The sequence below is a fragment of the Sardina pilchardus genome, chromosome 15 (genome assembly GCF_963854185.1).
Source record: "Sardina pilchardus chromosome 15, fSarPil1.1, whole genome shotgun sequence".
Taxonomy (NCBI): Eukaryota; Metazoa; Chordata; class Actinopteri; order Clupeiformes; family Clupeidae; genus Sardina; species Sardina pilchardus.
The window spans coordinates 7,361,622-7,379,226 of record NC_085008.1 but is presented as its reverse complement, the minus strand read 5'-3'; the positions used below and the strand labels follow the sequence as shown (position 1 = coordinate 7,379,226).

The 17,605-nt window shown below is 42.8% G+C and overlaps 1 protein-coding gene across 1 annotated transcript; it reads right to left on the bottom strand.

Moving 5' to 3' along the window:
- Positions 1–836: 836 nt before the first annotated feature.
- Positions 837–11,509, bottom strand: pdcb (phosducin b). Its single transcript, XM_062555923.1, has 4 exons — positions 11,455–11,509; positions 2,936–2,989; positions 1,768–1,916; positions 837–1,372 (listed from the first exon to the last, which is right to left on the bottom strand). Exons 2-4 carry the CDS (start codon positions 2,967–2,969, stop codon positions 848–850), a joined length of 708 nt encoding a protein of 235 aa, XP_062411907.1. The 5' UTR covers positions 2,970–2,989; positions 11,455–11,509; the 3' UTR covers positions 837–847.
- Between the last annotated feature and the right edge of the window lie 6,096 nt (positions 11,510–17,605).

Genomic DNA, 17,605 nt, shown 5'->3' with positions numbered 1-17,605 from the left:
CCTGACCATACACAGGACTAATCTGAAGACAATTTTCACATACGATTCTGATTGTATAAAATATTTCTGAAATGTTTTACATGGCACTAATTACAGTAAATGTAATAATTTGTGTACCTTTATTCAAGTATTACATGTTTCGTAAACCTATTATTGACTATATCACATTTCAAAAGAGAAAATATACTGTATTTTTTTGTGTCAGATAAATAACGGTGTGTATTATTTTGTGCGCTTCTGGAATTAGATAATCAAGAATTTCCCAACGATAAAGAGCAGTGGCATGCATAGGGCATGCCAACCATGCACAATAATATTTTTTAAGTATTAAACTTTCTTATTTAGTATTTCCTCATTTTATAGTCATATTTATATTAATAGTGCAGTATGCTGGGCCAATTCGTGGGATGTGCAGATAGACAGGTAATTTAAAAAGAAGCTTAAAATAATGTGTTAATAATCAAGTTAAATAATGTATAGTTAATCAACCCACATTGTGCTCTCTAGTTAAAGGTATTTAACCTTCAAGCTGATGCCTTTTACTGCAATCAAATTTGGATAGGCAAATATTTGTATCTACATTCTTGTGTAGATAAGAACAATGCAATTATTTTCCGTCACCTTTACCAATCACCTTATCCACATAGGGCTGGGACTGGTTGATGATAGTGCAAAAGTAAGGGCTATTAGTGGGATGATCTATGATTTTACCAAAAGTAATCCATGACGCATTCGCCCTCGTCCACAGTCAACCCATTTCAAGCTTTTCATCTTCTTACTGTAGCACCTCTCTCCTCCTCTCCCTCCCTCTCTCCACCTCTCTCTCTCCACCTCTCCCTTCCATCCTTCACTCCACGTCGGCCCCGGCATCCTCGCCGTCGGCGGCCGCCATCTCCTTCTCGGGCAGCAGTCCGTACTCGTTAAGGAAGGCCTCCACGTCGGTGGCGAAGAACTCCTCGTTGAAGCTCTGCGTGATGGCCAGGAAGTTGCCCAGCAGCTCGCCCGCCTTGTAGACCAGCAGGGCGGGCAGCACCTCGTCGGAGAAGCGCTCGCCGGCCCCCGACGCCTCCACGCTGATGCGGCAGAACTTGACCAGGGGGTACTCGCCGGCCAGGCAATCCAGGCAGCCGTTGAGCGCCTCGCAGCCCTTCACGCCGTCCTTGAAGATGTGCACCACCACCACCGTGTTGCGGTGCTCCTTCTCGATCACCTCCAGGAAGGCCTCGCCGTCGGCCAGGTCGTGCACGCCCTCGAAGCGCGGCCCGAAGCTCAGCCGCTCGTGCATCTCCTGCATGCAGTGCTTGCGGTAGCGCTTCAGGCACTGGTCGTCCGCCATGTCCTCCTTGATCAGCTCGTACTCCTGCATGCTCATCTGGAGCGCAGACGGAAGAAGAAGGGAGAGAAAGGAGGGTTGATTCATCCAGACAAGAAAGATAGACAAAGAGGGCCACAGGGGATGATCATATAAAGTCTTGTGTGAATTAATATGATAAAAAAATGAAATGCCACAGCAATCTACTGTATGCTGTTATGTCTTCCAAATGCTCATACTAGCACATCTACAGATGGGCATTAGAGGGGAACAACATGACAACAGCAACAGTCATTGCTCATCCTTGTAATACCTTTTGTTTGTTGTAATCGTTGTAATCAACATGCTAATTATTGTCATAATCAACATCTCAGTGTCAGTGTTGTGTGGTGAATGCTAATTGACATGATGATTGGTGTGTGTGTGTGTGTGTGTGTGTGTGTGTGTGTGCCCACCTTGCGGTTGAGGCCTCCTCGTGCCTCATCTTTGGGTTTGTGTGGTGAGCTCATCTGCCTCAGTAGCTCCCTCTTCTGGGGGGGCAGGGCCTCTTGGTCCATGCTCTCCAGCTTGAATCGCCTCCAGTCGTTGATCACCCCCTTGGGGCCTGCAAATAGCAGCACACACAGACAGATCAGGGCTCTGCCCTCTACTCGCTCCTCTCGTGGCAAATCTGGACCATCACTACTCAGATGTGCAGACAGTGTGTCACAGTGTTGAGAGAAAAATCTGAATCTAGAATCAAAAACAACCACAGGCCAAATACTTGTGAGGTTGTTTAGAGGTTTAGACTTGCTGATTGCCTCACACTGTGGATACATTTGTTTTGTTCTCTCTCTCTCTCTGTGTGTGTGTGTGTGTGTGTGTGTGTGTGTGTGTGTGTGTGTGTGTCTGCGTTTATGGTTTTAGAATGCAGAATTTGAATGCATAAACAGAACCTGATGGTCAGGATTTCTAACATAAATTGTTTGTGTAAACACTGTCCGGATATCCTGCAACTGTTCAACCTACAGAGTTTGAATTGAATCACTAAACACAGTTTGTACACTGGTATTAGATGCAGCTGGGTGTTACATAAAATGCCACATGGTTCTAATTGCTGTTGTTTCTTCTTTTGACATTACCAGAATGTTTTGGTTTAAACAAAAACAGTGACTAATGTTTCTTGGGAAACTCCTGCAAAATGTAACTGTAGAACAACAATTGAACTGTCTGTCAAACTGTCTGGCAAACAGCAAGTCCAAATCCAATCACAAGGAAACGTCCTGAGGCTGTTTATCCTACGAGTGCCCTTTGAGGGGATCCAATCAATGGATTAAGGCAAATTATTGTCCCTGAGGACCATTTGCCAGCTCTGTTTCTGGCAATCACACTGAGATAATGCATGTCAGCAAGCCCAGCCATTAACCTTTGGCAGGCTAATCTTCCAACAAGATGCATTAGCTATGCTGCTTAGCTACCTGTACAAATCAAGGCACGTGTTTCTGCTGTATATACAGATGTTCTAACTCTAGTGGGAGACTCGTGCATACGTTTAACTACTTTCCAGGTCTAGTCTGGTGGTGTTAGTGAATAGCAACCACGAAAGGCTTTGACATCCAAATAGTTGCCTTGAATTCTTCTCACCTGTTTGGGTGACCTCATCCATGTCCTCAGCCATGTTGTCTGCGGATAGTTTACCTGAGAAGACATGAACAATAGAATCAGAGGTTTATCCAAGTACTCAGCATCTTAGCAGTACAGTCAGTGGATGGGCGAAACTTAACGTCTGTAAAGTGACAGATCTATGGTGGCTGCGGGCGGCAGCAGCAGGAAGTCCTAAGTAATAGTCAGGTAGAACCCCAGGATAGGTGTGACATAAGGTACTAATGCAATTTTTTTGCATAATCTGATAGTTTAGGGGGTGTAGACTCAGAATCTGACGGGTGCCGCTCCGGCACCCTTGAGCATTTTCCTTAAAATGACATCATCTGCCACACCCCTTTTTGATCATAGAAAGTCGTCTAAATATACATTAACATATAAACCCATCATGTATGGTATCAAATTAAAGCTCTTCTCATGCAGGAATCGGCTTTGACCATCAAAAAGATGGAAAAAAAAAAGTTTTTAATGACATAATCTGCCACGCCCCCTTTTGTTGACCATAAAAAAAGAACTAGACTCACATTACTGTATAAAACCCATCATGTATGGTATCAAATGAAAGCTCTTCTCAAACACAAATCAATGATGTCAATTTAAAAAATGCTAAAAATTATCCCTCCAGAGAACATAATAACTGTAAAATCTGGTACGGTCACACCTCTGAAATGGTAGGCTGAGCAACAAATTGTATCAACCCTCACCAATTAATCAAATAGACAACAAAGTAGTACTTTATCACAGATTTCTGAAAGCAACTACTGTATATCAAGAACATGTTGCCAGGCTGGTCTTGTACACATCACAAACATCAAATGTCTCCTCCAAAGAACATTCATTCAATCAGACATTTCTCCCTCGCTGTCATCAGTATAGTCCACTGAAAGTCAAATTTTTATTTGCACACTGCTCATCACCTTTGCAATGGATCCCTGAAGCAGACGACCACCTCGTGACCCAAAGAGAGAGCCATTAAGAGACCAGGAAGGGCAGTACATCTGCTACACATGTGGAGAGTCCGGTCACACCAGTCAACAGTCATGGCCAAGTCACCCGGCAAAGACATGCTCCAGGAGAGGCAGACAGTGCACAGAATACTCCACCAGAGAGCGAACCAAGGCCCCCTGGTTAATCAATGATCAGGAGTGGGCTGGGAGACTGTGTTGACACTGAAGTCGACCAGTTCCTGAAACAAAATGCATTTGGTCACTGCTGGACGGTTGACCTGATGATCTCTCGAGTGAAGACAAGCTGCCTTTGGGACACTGGGTTTGAGGTCACCACCATCAAAGAGGGTGCTTCTCAAAGTCAAGGATTGCTCCTTCCAAGCCACTTTTTCAAGGACGTTACGTCATCAAATCTCGTCAAGCACTGTTCCAAAGTCAAGGATGCTTTCAAATTCTAGCAAGTACTGAGTCCTTCGTTCTGAGAATTTCGGAGAATTTTGGAGGATGCATCGATGGATCCTCGGAGTGAAGAAATAACCCACAATCCTTTGCGTATGAACAATTAGAAATTTTATGACGGTGCGGTTTAAAAAAAGAGAGAGAGAGGGAGATGGAAAGTAGATGCAAAGAAGCAGTGCATGTTAATGTAGGCTAAATATGATTTATCAAGTGTTTTGTTAATGCCATCGTATATTTGCTCAGGCATTTATATCAAGTTATTGTGCATATTCATCATAAATGCATATGTGAATGTGCATGAACAAGTTGCGATAGACTTGTTATTAATTTATCTCAGAACTTCGCCCAATACGAACTTTGTAGAAGTTTAACATTACCGTTGCTGTTGCCAATTATAACTTTCCATTGACACTAACATAATTATAAACTACGGATTGTGATATGTGAAGACCAAGTTGAATGTGGAAATACTGTAGGCTACTCCAACAAGTTTATTTAGAGGAAAGTGCAGCCGCAGTTGTCGGAACTCCTGTAAAAGCAGCACAATTTCCACGGTTCTAATTAAGCGCGCAGCCGGAACCGACATGCACTTCCACACTCGCTAGGCTGTTCCATTGCATGTGATCTTGACGGCTGGAGAGGGTACTGGGAAGGTGTGTAGCCTTGTCTCTCTAGCACTCGACTTGAAAGAAAGCATTCTATCAAGGACGAGCTCTTGACTTTGAGAAACACCCAGAGTCTCACTTAAGAGAACACTTTGGGGAGGAACAGCTAAAGTCCACCCATTGGGTGGAGCCTATGGACTGAACATGCCGGTCCTTGGTTGTCTTGAAGCAGATGTTGAGTGTTTTGGAACCACTCTTTAGTGGCGGTGCATCTTCATACTGAGAGACACCCATCTGGATGTTGTAAAGATGTAAAATGGGCTCCCTGGCATTATGGGGATGAACATCATCAAAGATCTAGTGACCTCTCTGCTGGGTGTGGATGCAATGAGGATGAAAAGGCTGCTCCACCAGAGGCAAGTGTCCGTCGTGTGTTGGCTAGGGTCAAGAATGAAGTGGAATTCTTGGATTCAGATGGCAAAATTGGGTTTGTCAAGGTGGCTAGCAGAGAAGTGATCACCATCCCACCACACAGTAAGAAGGTGATTGAAGGCTGGTGCCTCCAACAGTGGAATGCCATTCCTGGTGGAAGCCACTCCAAAGATCAGCATCCAGAAGGGGCTTCTGGTTGCCAACATACTCGGAAAGGCAGCAGGTGGAAAAGTCCCTGTCGGGGTTATGAATACCTGTGAGAAGGCCATACAACTAATATCCAGGGCCAGGGTAGCTGTGGTGTCCAAGTCACAGAGGATCTGTCCAAAAGAGGTGGTGGGGTTTGATGAAATGGATGGGGTATTGCATGTTGAACAGTGTTCAGGCTACCGAAGATGGACACCAATGTATGCCTCTTCCAGTACAGGTAGCTGCAGGAGAGCTTAACTCGGCACAGCATGTAAAGCTTAGTGCACTGTTGAAAAGCTACGGGGATGTCTTCTCAAGCCACGACAATGACTATGGCTACACAACTACAGTGACACATGACATAACATATAAACTGGTGACACCCACCCGATCAAAAGTTCAAGCGACATGTACAGGACATAGTGGGGCAAAGTAGTGGGGCAAAGAGTTTAGCAGCCCCTGGGCATCGCCAGTGGTCATTGTGCGAAAAAAAGACGGGAATGTGCGCTTTTGCTTTGACTACAGAAAGCTGAACATGGTCATGTGCAAAGATGCATACCCACTTCCACGGATAGAGGAGGCGCTTCATGCACTGGGCAAGGCACAGCTGTTCCCCACTTTGGACCTGACATGGGTTACTTTCAAGTGGCTATGGGTTACCAGGATAGAGAGAAGACAGCTGTCTTTACCCCGTTTGGTGTCTATTCTTAAAGCATTAAAAAAATGATAGGATGAAAAATATTGTTTTCTGTAATTCTGGGGGGGGATCCAAGGACAGTCATAATTAATGTGCTTAACTACCTGGGAAGTACCTCACAACATTGCTGTCAAATTCAGTGACAGATTCAAGGGAAATTATAACTAACATGCTAACTAACAAGGGTACATCAGACTTGCTATAATATTCACAACAAAATGAATTACTATTGAATGATTGCATTCCTGTATGTATTAGGCCAGGGGTTCTTAACCTTTTCAACCTTGAGGCCCAATTTGTTATAGTAGAAAGTGGCCCGGGGCCCATTTAATATTCATCATTCACATCCAAAAAGCGCACGTTTTTGTATTTATTGGTAGACATTTCACAAGTGCAATTTCATTACGTTACGTTAACGGTATTTGTTTTTAGACATGGCTGGATTCACTTAATGGTAGCTTTCTGGCGATGAACTTCTGGCCATCCATTCATTCTAACACGTTGGGCAAGTTTCCCCTTTAGTGAAATGTGTAGTGTCAGAATCCCAGCAGTTTTGTAAGGATTCTTGTGAGTGCATAGGTATAACGACAATGTGCTAACGTAGCTAGCAGCATTTGCAGTACATATACTCGATACGGATATACCCACAAGGTTATGAATGGAATTAAGTCTCATGCATTACATATCTCTGATGTCTTCATTTGATAATCTACCCAGTACCCTTGCGGCCAACAGGTGCAACACTGAACATGTCTTGCGGCCCTCTGGTTAAGAATCACCGTAAGTCTGGGCCGCAGTCCTGTGGTTAAGAATCACTGTATTAGGCTAAATGGCAGTTCCATCATTTATTCAATTTAATACCAAAATATGACATGATTTAGAGTCAGCTATTATGCGGCAAAAAGGAACGTAATCTGACCTTAAAGGTCACTTTGCAAATGGTATTTTGTTCTCTGAAGGGACCTGAACTATTTTTTTCATCTTTTTGATGGTCAAAGCTGATTCCTGCATGAGAAGAGCTTTAATTTGATACCATACATGATGGGTTTATATGTTAATGTATATTCAGACGACTTTCTATGATAAAAAAGGGGTGTGGCAGATGATGTCATTTTAAAGAAAATGCTCAAGGGTGCCGGAGCGGCACCCATCAGATTCTGAAAGGACACCCCCTAAACTATCAATTTATGCAAAAAAATTGCATTAGTACCTTATGTCACACTTATGCCCAAATTCCACAAAGTTCTACCTGACTATAAGTTCCCCGACACATTTTGGGTGGTGGAAGAATAGGAACGATTATTTCTGCACTGTAAACTGACCACTTCTAATACTCAATCCTCACTAACCAAGTAAGCTGTATCAAAGGTTAATCCGTTTGTTGGTTTGTGTGAAGTTCTGAGAACTCATCTGGGATCAGAATTCAAGTAAAAAATGCACCTCATATATTGGAAGGGCATGTGCTATCTAACCTACTGAACATGAAAGACAATGAATCACCTTATTTAGAACCTCATCTCAGAATACACTGTAATCACAAAGTTCCCAATGTCTATGGATGCTAGTCCTTTATTGAAGACTTTTCTTCAACCTTACACATTTATGCGAAAATGCTTGAAGTATGATGTCTGCTCTGAAGTCATTGCACAATTATATAACGGACGAGGCGATGGTTTTGGCCAAGCGTATCTCGAGCTGTCCTTATAATCCCTTTGTTTCTGGTACTCCGTGTAGTGCCAGCACTGCTGGCGGTGTCTATAGTTTAACACTGAAAAGCACTGCAGAATTACATTGGGTTCAATGTAATCACATTCCATCTGATCACCACAACAACACATTGCATCACTTACACTGCCACTCCTTGTTACAGACCAAACACATTACATAATTATGGGTGATTCATGCCCGTAGCCCACATGAGAGAGGGTTTTAGGAGCTGTTTGGGACTCGGGATTGGCCTGTGGTGGCGTTGCCAAGGCTGAGGTGGATTTGCAGTGGACCTCAGTGGATTAGGCTCTGAGCGGATTAGCTCACTTCACTGGCACAGGTGACGGCATCTCACAACAGGAACTGACTGATTGTCATTGCAGCGGTCCCGTCATAGCCAGAAATGGAAAGGAAGGGGAAAAGCACCTCCACTTTGTGTCATGCCCCTATCCCTTATTTTAGAAAAGAAAAGTTATCTATAACTTTCTATGGACATTTTGAATAACGAAATGATCACCATGTCAAGCGTCAAGTATTTTAACCTTTGCAGGATTGCATCATTGCTACTAAATGAGTACTTTGTATATCTTTGTCATTGTCATTCATTATTAACAGACCTAAAGTTAAGTGCTACTCCTCCATGAGCAACAAAGTGGTATCAGAGGGTTTCCTAATCTCTCTGAACCTTTTGTCTGCTCGGAGACAGATGGCCGAACAGCAGGCCCTAGGTCTGTGTCAGCCGCGACCAGTCAAACCCGCTGTTAAACCGATTGTGTGAAAGTAGCTTTTAAAACAATACATTCCAAACCCACTCTGTGCACCCTTCTCTAGAAGTCTATACCACTGGTACGAACTTATCTGCTAATCAAACCACACACCCAATTCCTTGGCTACACACGTCCATTGTTGCGTTATTGCATTACATTACATTTGGCTGATGCTTTTTAACCAAAGCGACTTACAACATAGTAAAAACATTTAAGCTTTTTAGAGCAATTCTAACAACAAATTAAAGACCACAATAGTGCATCACTGAGTGTAGTAAGTGCATCAATGAGTGCAATTGTCTGTAGTAGTGCTATGAGAGGAGATGTTCCCTGAAGAGCTGGGTTTTCAGACATTTCTTTGAAAATGGCGAGGGATGTCCCTACTCTAGTAGGAACAGGAGCGTGCACTAGTGTGAAGCACATGCACACCCACACCCTCTTATGCGCCCCGAAGTGGTGTTTGCGCCCAGATGCATCCATCTCTGTTGGTTGGCCTCCCTCCTGCTCTGCGCTGCTGCTGGCGTGTGAGCATGCAGGAGTAGACTCATCAATCTTCCTCCGCTGTCTCTGTTTTAGTCGCGCTAATGGGAACGGACCCCCAAGGCCCAGAGCTTTCCAGGTGGTCACTGGCAGCATTTTACACATTTTTGGTGTTTTCTTTTTTTTAAAGGGGGTGGGGGGTGGGGTAAACTGTGTTTGACGTGCTGCAACAAGTAAAAGATTGATGGAGAGCTGAAAGGCACCTTTTTTTTGTGCTTCGCTCGACCTCCAAGTGAATAAAAAGAAGGTTCCAGAAGGAGGTGTCTAGGCTTTCTGAAGAATGGTAAATGTTGTCATGGAAGTTTGAAGTTACTGACTCAGCTGTGAAAGTGAGTTTTCCCACATCTGAAGCCCTTCTGAGCTGAAGTTGGGTGACGTCTGTCACAATGTGTAAGAGGAACCTTTTGTCATTGTGTGTGTCATGGAAGGGAATGATGCACAGAGGTTGTAGACCATAGACGTATATATCTATGCTGTAAACGTATGTGCGTGTGCGTCATGCAACATAAAGGTAGCACTGTACGTCACTAAGTTTAAACCTGATTAGCTGCCCTCTGAACTCTGGGAAGCAATCAGTCAAAGCTCAAGCTACAATAAATCCCTTTTGCACACTCGCACATACCCCCCACCAACACACCACAGACACACACATGCACACAAGTGTGTGCCATCGCTGTGCACGCATAGCTAGAAGCACACATTACAAATGCACACTTATACACGCACACAAGTTTCTTCACACGCTCAATTCGTTAAGGGGCGTTCAGACTGACACGCTTTTTCAAGTCTGGTGCTCAAATTTAACTGTTTCTCTATGGGAGGACTGACCATTGCAACACACCTCACATAAAAATGAGCAAGGCACAATCAGAAAAAGTTAAAAGTTAAGAATAGTTTGACTTTTCAGATTCAGTTTTTATTTTTTCAACAATAGGTTGCTGCTTAGCTGCCTGCCTTAGCTATGTCAGGGAGCTAGCTATTTAGTTAAATACAACATATCATAGCAACTACACATACACTATCAATTCCAGCTTGCATGTTTTCAGCACACATTACTTTGGAATACTTGCGTTTTGGAGAGGAAAAAGGCAGTGTGAATGCCGCCTTTGAATCAACAAGGGGGAATTAAATGTTTTGTCTGCAAAGACCAAGATTATGGTGTTGACCCAATATATTTAGTCTGGTTTCAACCTGTGAACTGTATTGCCATTAGAGAGAAAGAAGGAGAGAGAGAGAGAAAGTGTGTGTGTATGTGTGTGTGTGTGTGTGTGTGTGTGTGTGTGTGAGAGAGAGAGAGAGAGAGAGAGAGAGAGAGAGAGATAACTATGACCTTCAGTTCCCAAGAAACCAACACAAAACAAGATTAACCCTTGCAGACTGTCTCCTGCATTTATCCCAGTATCGGCTTATCTCTGCCAGTTCGCTTTCTCCACTGTCCAACTCCTTTCACACTCTCTGTCCCTGCAGTATATCGGTAGCCTACTCTTTAATACTCTTTCAGTGTATTAAAAAAAATGAATGTAAAGTCCAAAGACCCAAAAAGGAACTCCATCTAAGCTTCTACTTTTGCTGTTCACTGGTACACCTGATCCATACCCCCGATTTATCATTCTGACTAATCCATCAATGGCGAAAAAAAAGCCCAACCCTTCCTGTCCAGTCAGGAACCAGCACCATTGCTCATGCTGTCAAAACAACACAGTGACCATAGCAACAATGTGTCAAATGCGTGAGTACTCGCCATAAATAACTAAATAAAGACAGACGCATTGGTCTGAAACCAAACTGTTTGCCATTTGGTCAGCCTCTAGGGCAAACGTTCAGCAAACAACCAAAATGAGATTTTGGCAGATCAGTCCCAATGTATTCAAGGCCTGCCCTGCATTGAAGGCTTTAGACATATCTGATAAGCCTGAAATACAGATCCAAACCCCCAAACTCCAAAAATGTTCCAAGTGCACCCACCAAGACACTGCTCCATTGCAATAGCTTTGTCCATTCTCACTGAGAACAATTTCATTAAGACCTAAGAACCATGCAAAAGTCATACACAAAGCACGACTGCGAGACTCGTTTTGTTGTAAATTGAGATTCATCCCTAAATGCATCCATGCAAGTCAAGACTTAAGCAAGGAGGCCTCAACAGCTTTCTGCTTACCTGCCTGGGTGCAAAGAGATGGGTGAAGGAGTGTGTATGCTCTCTCTCTGGTGTCCTGCTCTGGTCTGTGGAGTTGTCAGTTGGCTCTTAGGGTTGTCATATGTGTGTGCATCTGTGTTTGTGTGTGTGTGTGTGTGTGTATGGACACAGAGTGTGCATAGGGGCAGGGCCTCGAACAGACTTCTTAGAACAGAGATGCTCAGTGCACCTCACAGGAATAGCCCGCTAAGAGGATTGAAGCCCAAGAATTAGACACCTACACTAAGTTAGAATGGCGTGTGATCGAGAGAGAGAGAGAGAAAGCAAGCGAGCGAGCGAGAGAGAAAGAGAGTGAGACTGAGAGCGAGCGCGACAGAGAGATCGATAGAGAGGGAGAGCGTGCATGGAATTGAAGCATCTTTGAGTATTTAGCGACTGGTTGGGGCCTGTGTTCACTCATTCATATCTTTTTGTAAATCCACCACCACCTCCACCAGTGCACTGCTCCACTTACCCTCTATAACCCCTCTGCCATCCCACCTATAGCAGTTCCCATGACACCGAGACTAGGGACGGTGCTGATTATACAAAGGTGATGGTGTTTTCCATGCTCATAGGGAAGGGAACACTGATCTAAATGGGCATCTAAGCTGTAGCTTTGACTGAAAGCGACTACTGAATGTATAAATGCTGCATGTATGAATGCTGTCAACATAATCCATTCATTTTGATGAATGAAACACAGAAAAAATAAGGCGTTCAAAAAATAAACTGATTAATCATGTAGTGACCTTTGCCCCAGTGCAGTTCTTGTGAATGGAACATTCACGCCCAGATGGCACGTTGACAGGAGCATCGTTCTCTGCCATTTCTACAGTAAGTAATTTCTGAAGCTTACGCTAGGAGTTTGTCAAATCACCTTAACAAACCAGAGGTACAAGCTAGCACACCCGTTGATGATAGTAAATAACGTTTGAAGTCAGCCAAACCTGACCAGGCGTTCAGAAGTGAAATGATTGTTTACTCAGCCTACTCTACCTACTGTATGACCGGCTAACTAACTGACTGACTAATCCCTTACTAAATTACCACTGTGTTACTGCACACATCATTGACATCAGTGGAAACTTCAGGTTATTTACATTTACCATGCTAAAGTCTATACTGTTGGATTGGATACTCATTGATTCACACATCTACTAAAACCAATTTGAATTAAAATGTTTTTAAAATATGTTCACAGCAAACGGTAATGGGTGTGATGAATTTAGATTAATTGAATGAATTTAATTGAGTATGTAATTGATTGGATTATTGGATTAAATCTCGCGACAGCCCTAGTGTGAATGTATGGCAAGTTGAAAGTCAGCGGGTAAAAAGTTTCTTTATTCTATGCATTTGTTACCACTGACTGATTTGTACTATATTGTAGACTTTATAAAGAGTTATAAAGTGCTTTCACATTTTTTCATGCTTGCACATTTTTTCTTTAATGTTCCAAGCTCAGTATTTACTTTAATGTTCAAAGCTCAGTATTTTCTTCTCAGAGTATAACTGTCATGTCAGGTAAACACATCTAATCATATTGTAGACACGTCCAATTAATCTTACATTTTGAAGAGCAGTGCCTTAAAAAGTATGCAAGGTCTCATTTTTGCAGATTTGGTGTGGGATGGCAAGTTTCAGAAAGGATTAATTTAGTGAGAGTGAAGAGTTTTGTTGTTGTTGTTGTTTTTTTTTGTTGTTTTTTCCCTGTGAGGGGAGTGTAACGGCAGTGCCTGGAGGAGTCCATGTTGTGACAATATTTACCTCATGTATCCTCTTCAAACATAATATTTGTGTAAGTCATTGGTATACTTTCGACTTCCCGATGCTGATTATGCCGATTAGACCTCTTAAGTTGGGGACAATGTCCATAAGTTACGTGTTTTATTTGTTTCTTTCCTTGGTTATGCGCAGTACTTTCTCTTCACTGAAGTCGTGTTTGGAATTGTGAGGTAAAGTGGGTGGTAGTTCACAAGGAATGATGACGAGGAATATCATATTTTAAACATACTGTCACGTGAAAAGGCCATGCTTGTTTTTACCTGTTTCCCCTGATTGCTAACACGGTATGTCTGGTTCCCTTGGCTTTGCCTCAATTCTTAATAGATGCGCGCTTTTCTCATAAAAGGAAAAACTACGACGCATGATTAGTGTTAACAGTTTATCGTCTGTATTTATTTATTTATTTATTTATTATATTTGACAGTGTGCTCCTGTAAGGGTATCTCTATGATACATCAAAGAGGATTGCCTTGAAATTTACCATTTCAAGAAAGAAAAACTTTGAGTGTTTTAAAATGTGTGTTTTTGACTATGTGTGTTTTTAATTTGGAACTGGCAGTTAGCATTGCTTTGAGAATTTAGTTTTTTAGAACTATTGTCAATGCAGATTCTGAAAATCTGTCCTCTTGTTGGGGAAAAGCAAATACAATAGTTTCAACTACTCTGAACGTTTTGTTCCCCATCATAAGCTAGTGTTATTTCTGTTGGCACCACTGTGCTGTTGGAGTTAAGTCACCCTCTCTGTTCTGAGATGTGCCTAACTGGACTAGAACACACACCAGAATACCACTTGTACACTTGTAATCTGTGTGTGTTGTCCCTCTGCTAATCTGAATCACAGCGAAAGTGAAATCACGCCCCTCAACACACACACACACACACACACACACACACACACACACACACACACACACACACACACACACACACACACACACACACACACACACACACACACGCACACATATACACACCCTTCAGTCCATCCTCTGTTGCTTTTTTAAACAAAAGGGACTCAAGTGCTAAAACCAGTCTGGGTTCAAAATCTCTGTCACGCGTTGTCTCTGGCTGTTCTAAACGGCAGTGACACTGGAGCAGGCAGGTAAGCCTCTCCTTAGCTGGTGCAGCTCAACGGATGAGGAGCCTGGCGCGGACCCAGCCACCTGAACTGCTGAACTCTGTGGACGGAGGAGGATGATTCACCACACCACCCCGCCACACGTCACCCCGTCTCTTAAGAGATCTCTCTGGGAACTGGAGGGCGATCCAGTTGAGCTGGGCGGTGACAGGCCAAAAAATCCCACCGCACGTTGAAGATGGTGTGCCAGGGTGGCGGCAGGGGTTGATCTGAGGAGACTGAGATATCTGAGCCTGTCTTGGGGTGTGTGTTTAGAAAGTGACATAATCCATCCTAACAAGTGCAAAGAACTTACCCAGAGTTCTGTGCAGCACATAGCTTTAGCCAGAGCAGTAGATAAAACAGAGTGGCGACACTCCAATAGACCTCCATAGGACGAAATGGCAGCGCTTTTTCCAGGCTCCAGGAGTTTTGGAACTATTAACAGCCAATCTCTTAAGCCCAATTCACACCAAAGATTCCCGACGCGACGAGACTGAGTTGCAGCGGTGTGAATTACAAGTTGCACGTAGTTGCAAGCAGTCGCAAGCCGTCGCAGAGCATTAAACACGTTGAGTCGCAGTCGCAAGGTTTTAGAACGTTGCGGCTTGTCTCGTCGGGACGCTTTGGTTTGAACCCTACTTTAAGGCCCGTACACACCGAGTCCGACTTTTCGGACGAAATATTCGCACGAAATTACGCAGGCTATTAAACACATGCATCCTAATTAGAATGAACACACTGAGGACGAAGTTCGTTGCGATGAAAAAAACTTTTGGAACGGTTTTGTTTGATGCGAAATTTCGCATGCGAAAAAGAGCTCCTGACCAATCAAATAATGATTTCGCAGGGTTCCATCAAAGACGACGAGCAGAAAAGGTTGACAGAATGGGTGATCTTGCTGCCCGCGATGACTAGGCCATATATAACGTTACAGCAAACTCTACAGGTGCAGACCTCACAGGCAGCTTTCTCCACTTCCCACCGCCGTCCCATAATTTCACACAACCAAAAATAATAAATACAGTAAATCCTACTACAGCAGTGAACAGAGAGCTTCTCAATAACAATAACAATGGGAAGGGGTAGTGTAGTGGATAAGGCATTGGGCTTTTATGCTGTAAGCATAAGAGTTGGGGGTTTAATCCCTGGGTCCCACCATTGTGGCATTGCCTTGCTCTTTAATTTCATTGATAGTGTACGTCTCTTTGGATGAAAGTGTCTGCTAAATGAATAAATGCAACTGTAACCTTTATAACTCATTTGTAAATATGTAGCAAGGCATATACAGTCCTCACTTTAGATGAGCTCACAAATATCATTAGCTGCCACTTGTAACTCCTGAGTTAATCATGAATTACAGTATGAGAATTAAAGGAATAGTTCGGAATTTTGGACATAGGACCTCATTTCCAATTCATCATCCATCTCATTTTAGTCGGGGTGATATAGGTCGGTGGAGACCATTTTCAGTGAATTTCTGTCCTTCCTTGAGTTGCAGCGTTCATCTCGTGCTAATCTGGTGCTGAGATAACGCAAGTCAACGGTAACATCCAGCCTAACATCCAGCCAACACTCCACAGAACACCCGAAACAAATAAATTATAACGTCAGACTATCTATGCACACGCCTGTGTTGATAGAACAATGTTAGAAATAAAACTAACCTTGCATCGCATTGCAATAGCCTACTTGTTCCCTGTATGGCAGTGGCGAATTGATATTGAGAAACTAGTCCCTCAAAATGTAGTAAATCATTGAGTTGCAAGGTTAGTTTTATTTCTAAAATGATTCTATCAACACGGACATGTATATCGATAGTCTGATGTTTTAATTTACTTGTCTCGGGTGTACTGTGGAGTGAGTAAGACTGTTTTGGATGTTACCGTTGAAATATGTTAGCTCAGAACCAATGTTAGCAAAGGGGAACGCTGCAACTGAAGGAAGGGGTTAAACGCGATACAAAACTGTCTCCACCGACCTATATCACCTTGGCAAAGTTGGAAATGAGGTCCTATGTCCAAAAGTCCAAACTATTCCTAGGAGTAATACTTTACAAATGATGATGAAAGCATTTACTAAAAGTTTGTAACTGGTTCATAATAGGGAGATGATTTAATTTATAAATGGTTGTTTCATTATTTATAAGGTATAAACCATGTATTTACAAACATTTGTTTTATTTACTATGAACAAACCATTCATAACTTTGTGAACAAATGCTTTACTGATGATGAATTATGCATGAACAATAAATTACTAATGATGAACAAACCATTAACTAATAAGTAACAAATGCTCAATAAATGATGAATTGTGTGTAGTTATAAAGTGTTACCAAAAATTATTTCTGAAACTTCCCTACTTTCCTAAATGTTTACATAGACACATTATATATCTTGGTAGAACACTGAAACAATGACAGGAAATTTGTCAAATACCATGTGAGTGTAAGCGTTTGCTTGCGTGTGTGCATAAGTGTGTGTGTGTGTGTGTGCGTGTGCACGCGTGGACTAGAAGCTTCACACTTTGGGAACTTTTTGACCGACCCTTTGGGTTAGAACAACAAAGCCGAGCGGCTAATGAGTGCTTTTTAAGAGCAGCCGTCGGGTTAAAACAACAGAGCGTGAACCGTGATAACTGCACCAATTACACCAGGCCTGTGTTAGTATTGGAGCTGCCGCCCCGCGCCTGTCAAACTGCCACTCATATCAGAGCCCAAGATCAGAGCATCCTAATTTGTGTGCTCAGGCAGATGTGTGTGTGTGTGTGTGTGTGTGAGTGTGTGTGTGTGTGTGTGTGTGTGTGTGTGTGTAGTGATGTGAATTGTGAGAGTTCCCATCTTGGGAACTCTGAGGTTGAGGATAGGGTGAGGTTCTGGTGGGAGGAATCCCCTCCCTGTAGTTAGGTTACAGAGGAAAAATAACAAAAGCAGACATCTAAGAGATTGCAGTATTTAATAATAACAGATTATTACAGTTTTTTCCAATCGTATACACACTAAAATTAAGGTTATCAGACAGTTAACAATACTTAACACTTAAGAAGCAAAACACCTGCGCAGAGCAGTACAACATTAAGCACAAACTCAGCTTCACACTTTTTGCAAAACATTACACACAGTGAATGTCAAAATGTAAAACACATTTTAACACCTTAGACACAGATAAAGATTGTTAGGTACCTCCTTCTCATTACAAAGCCCTGGCTTGCCAATGACCACACTAA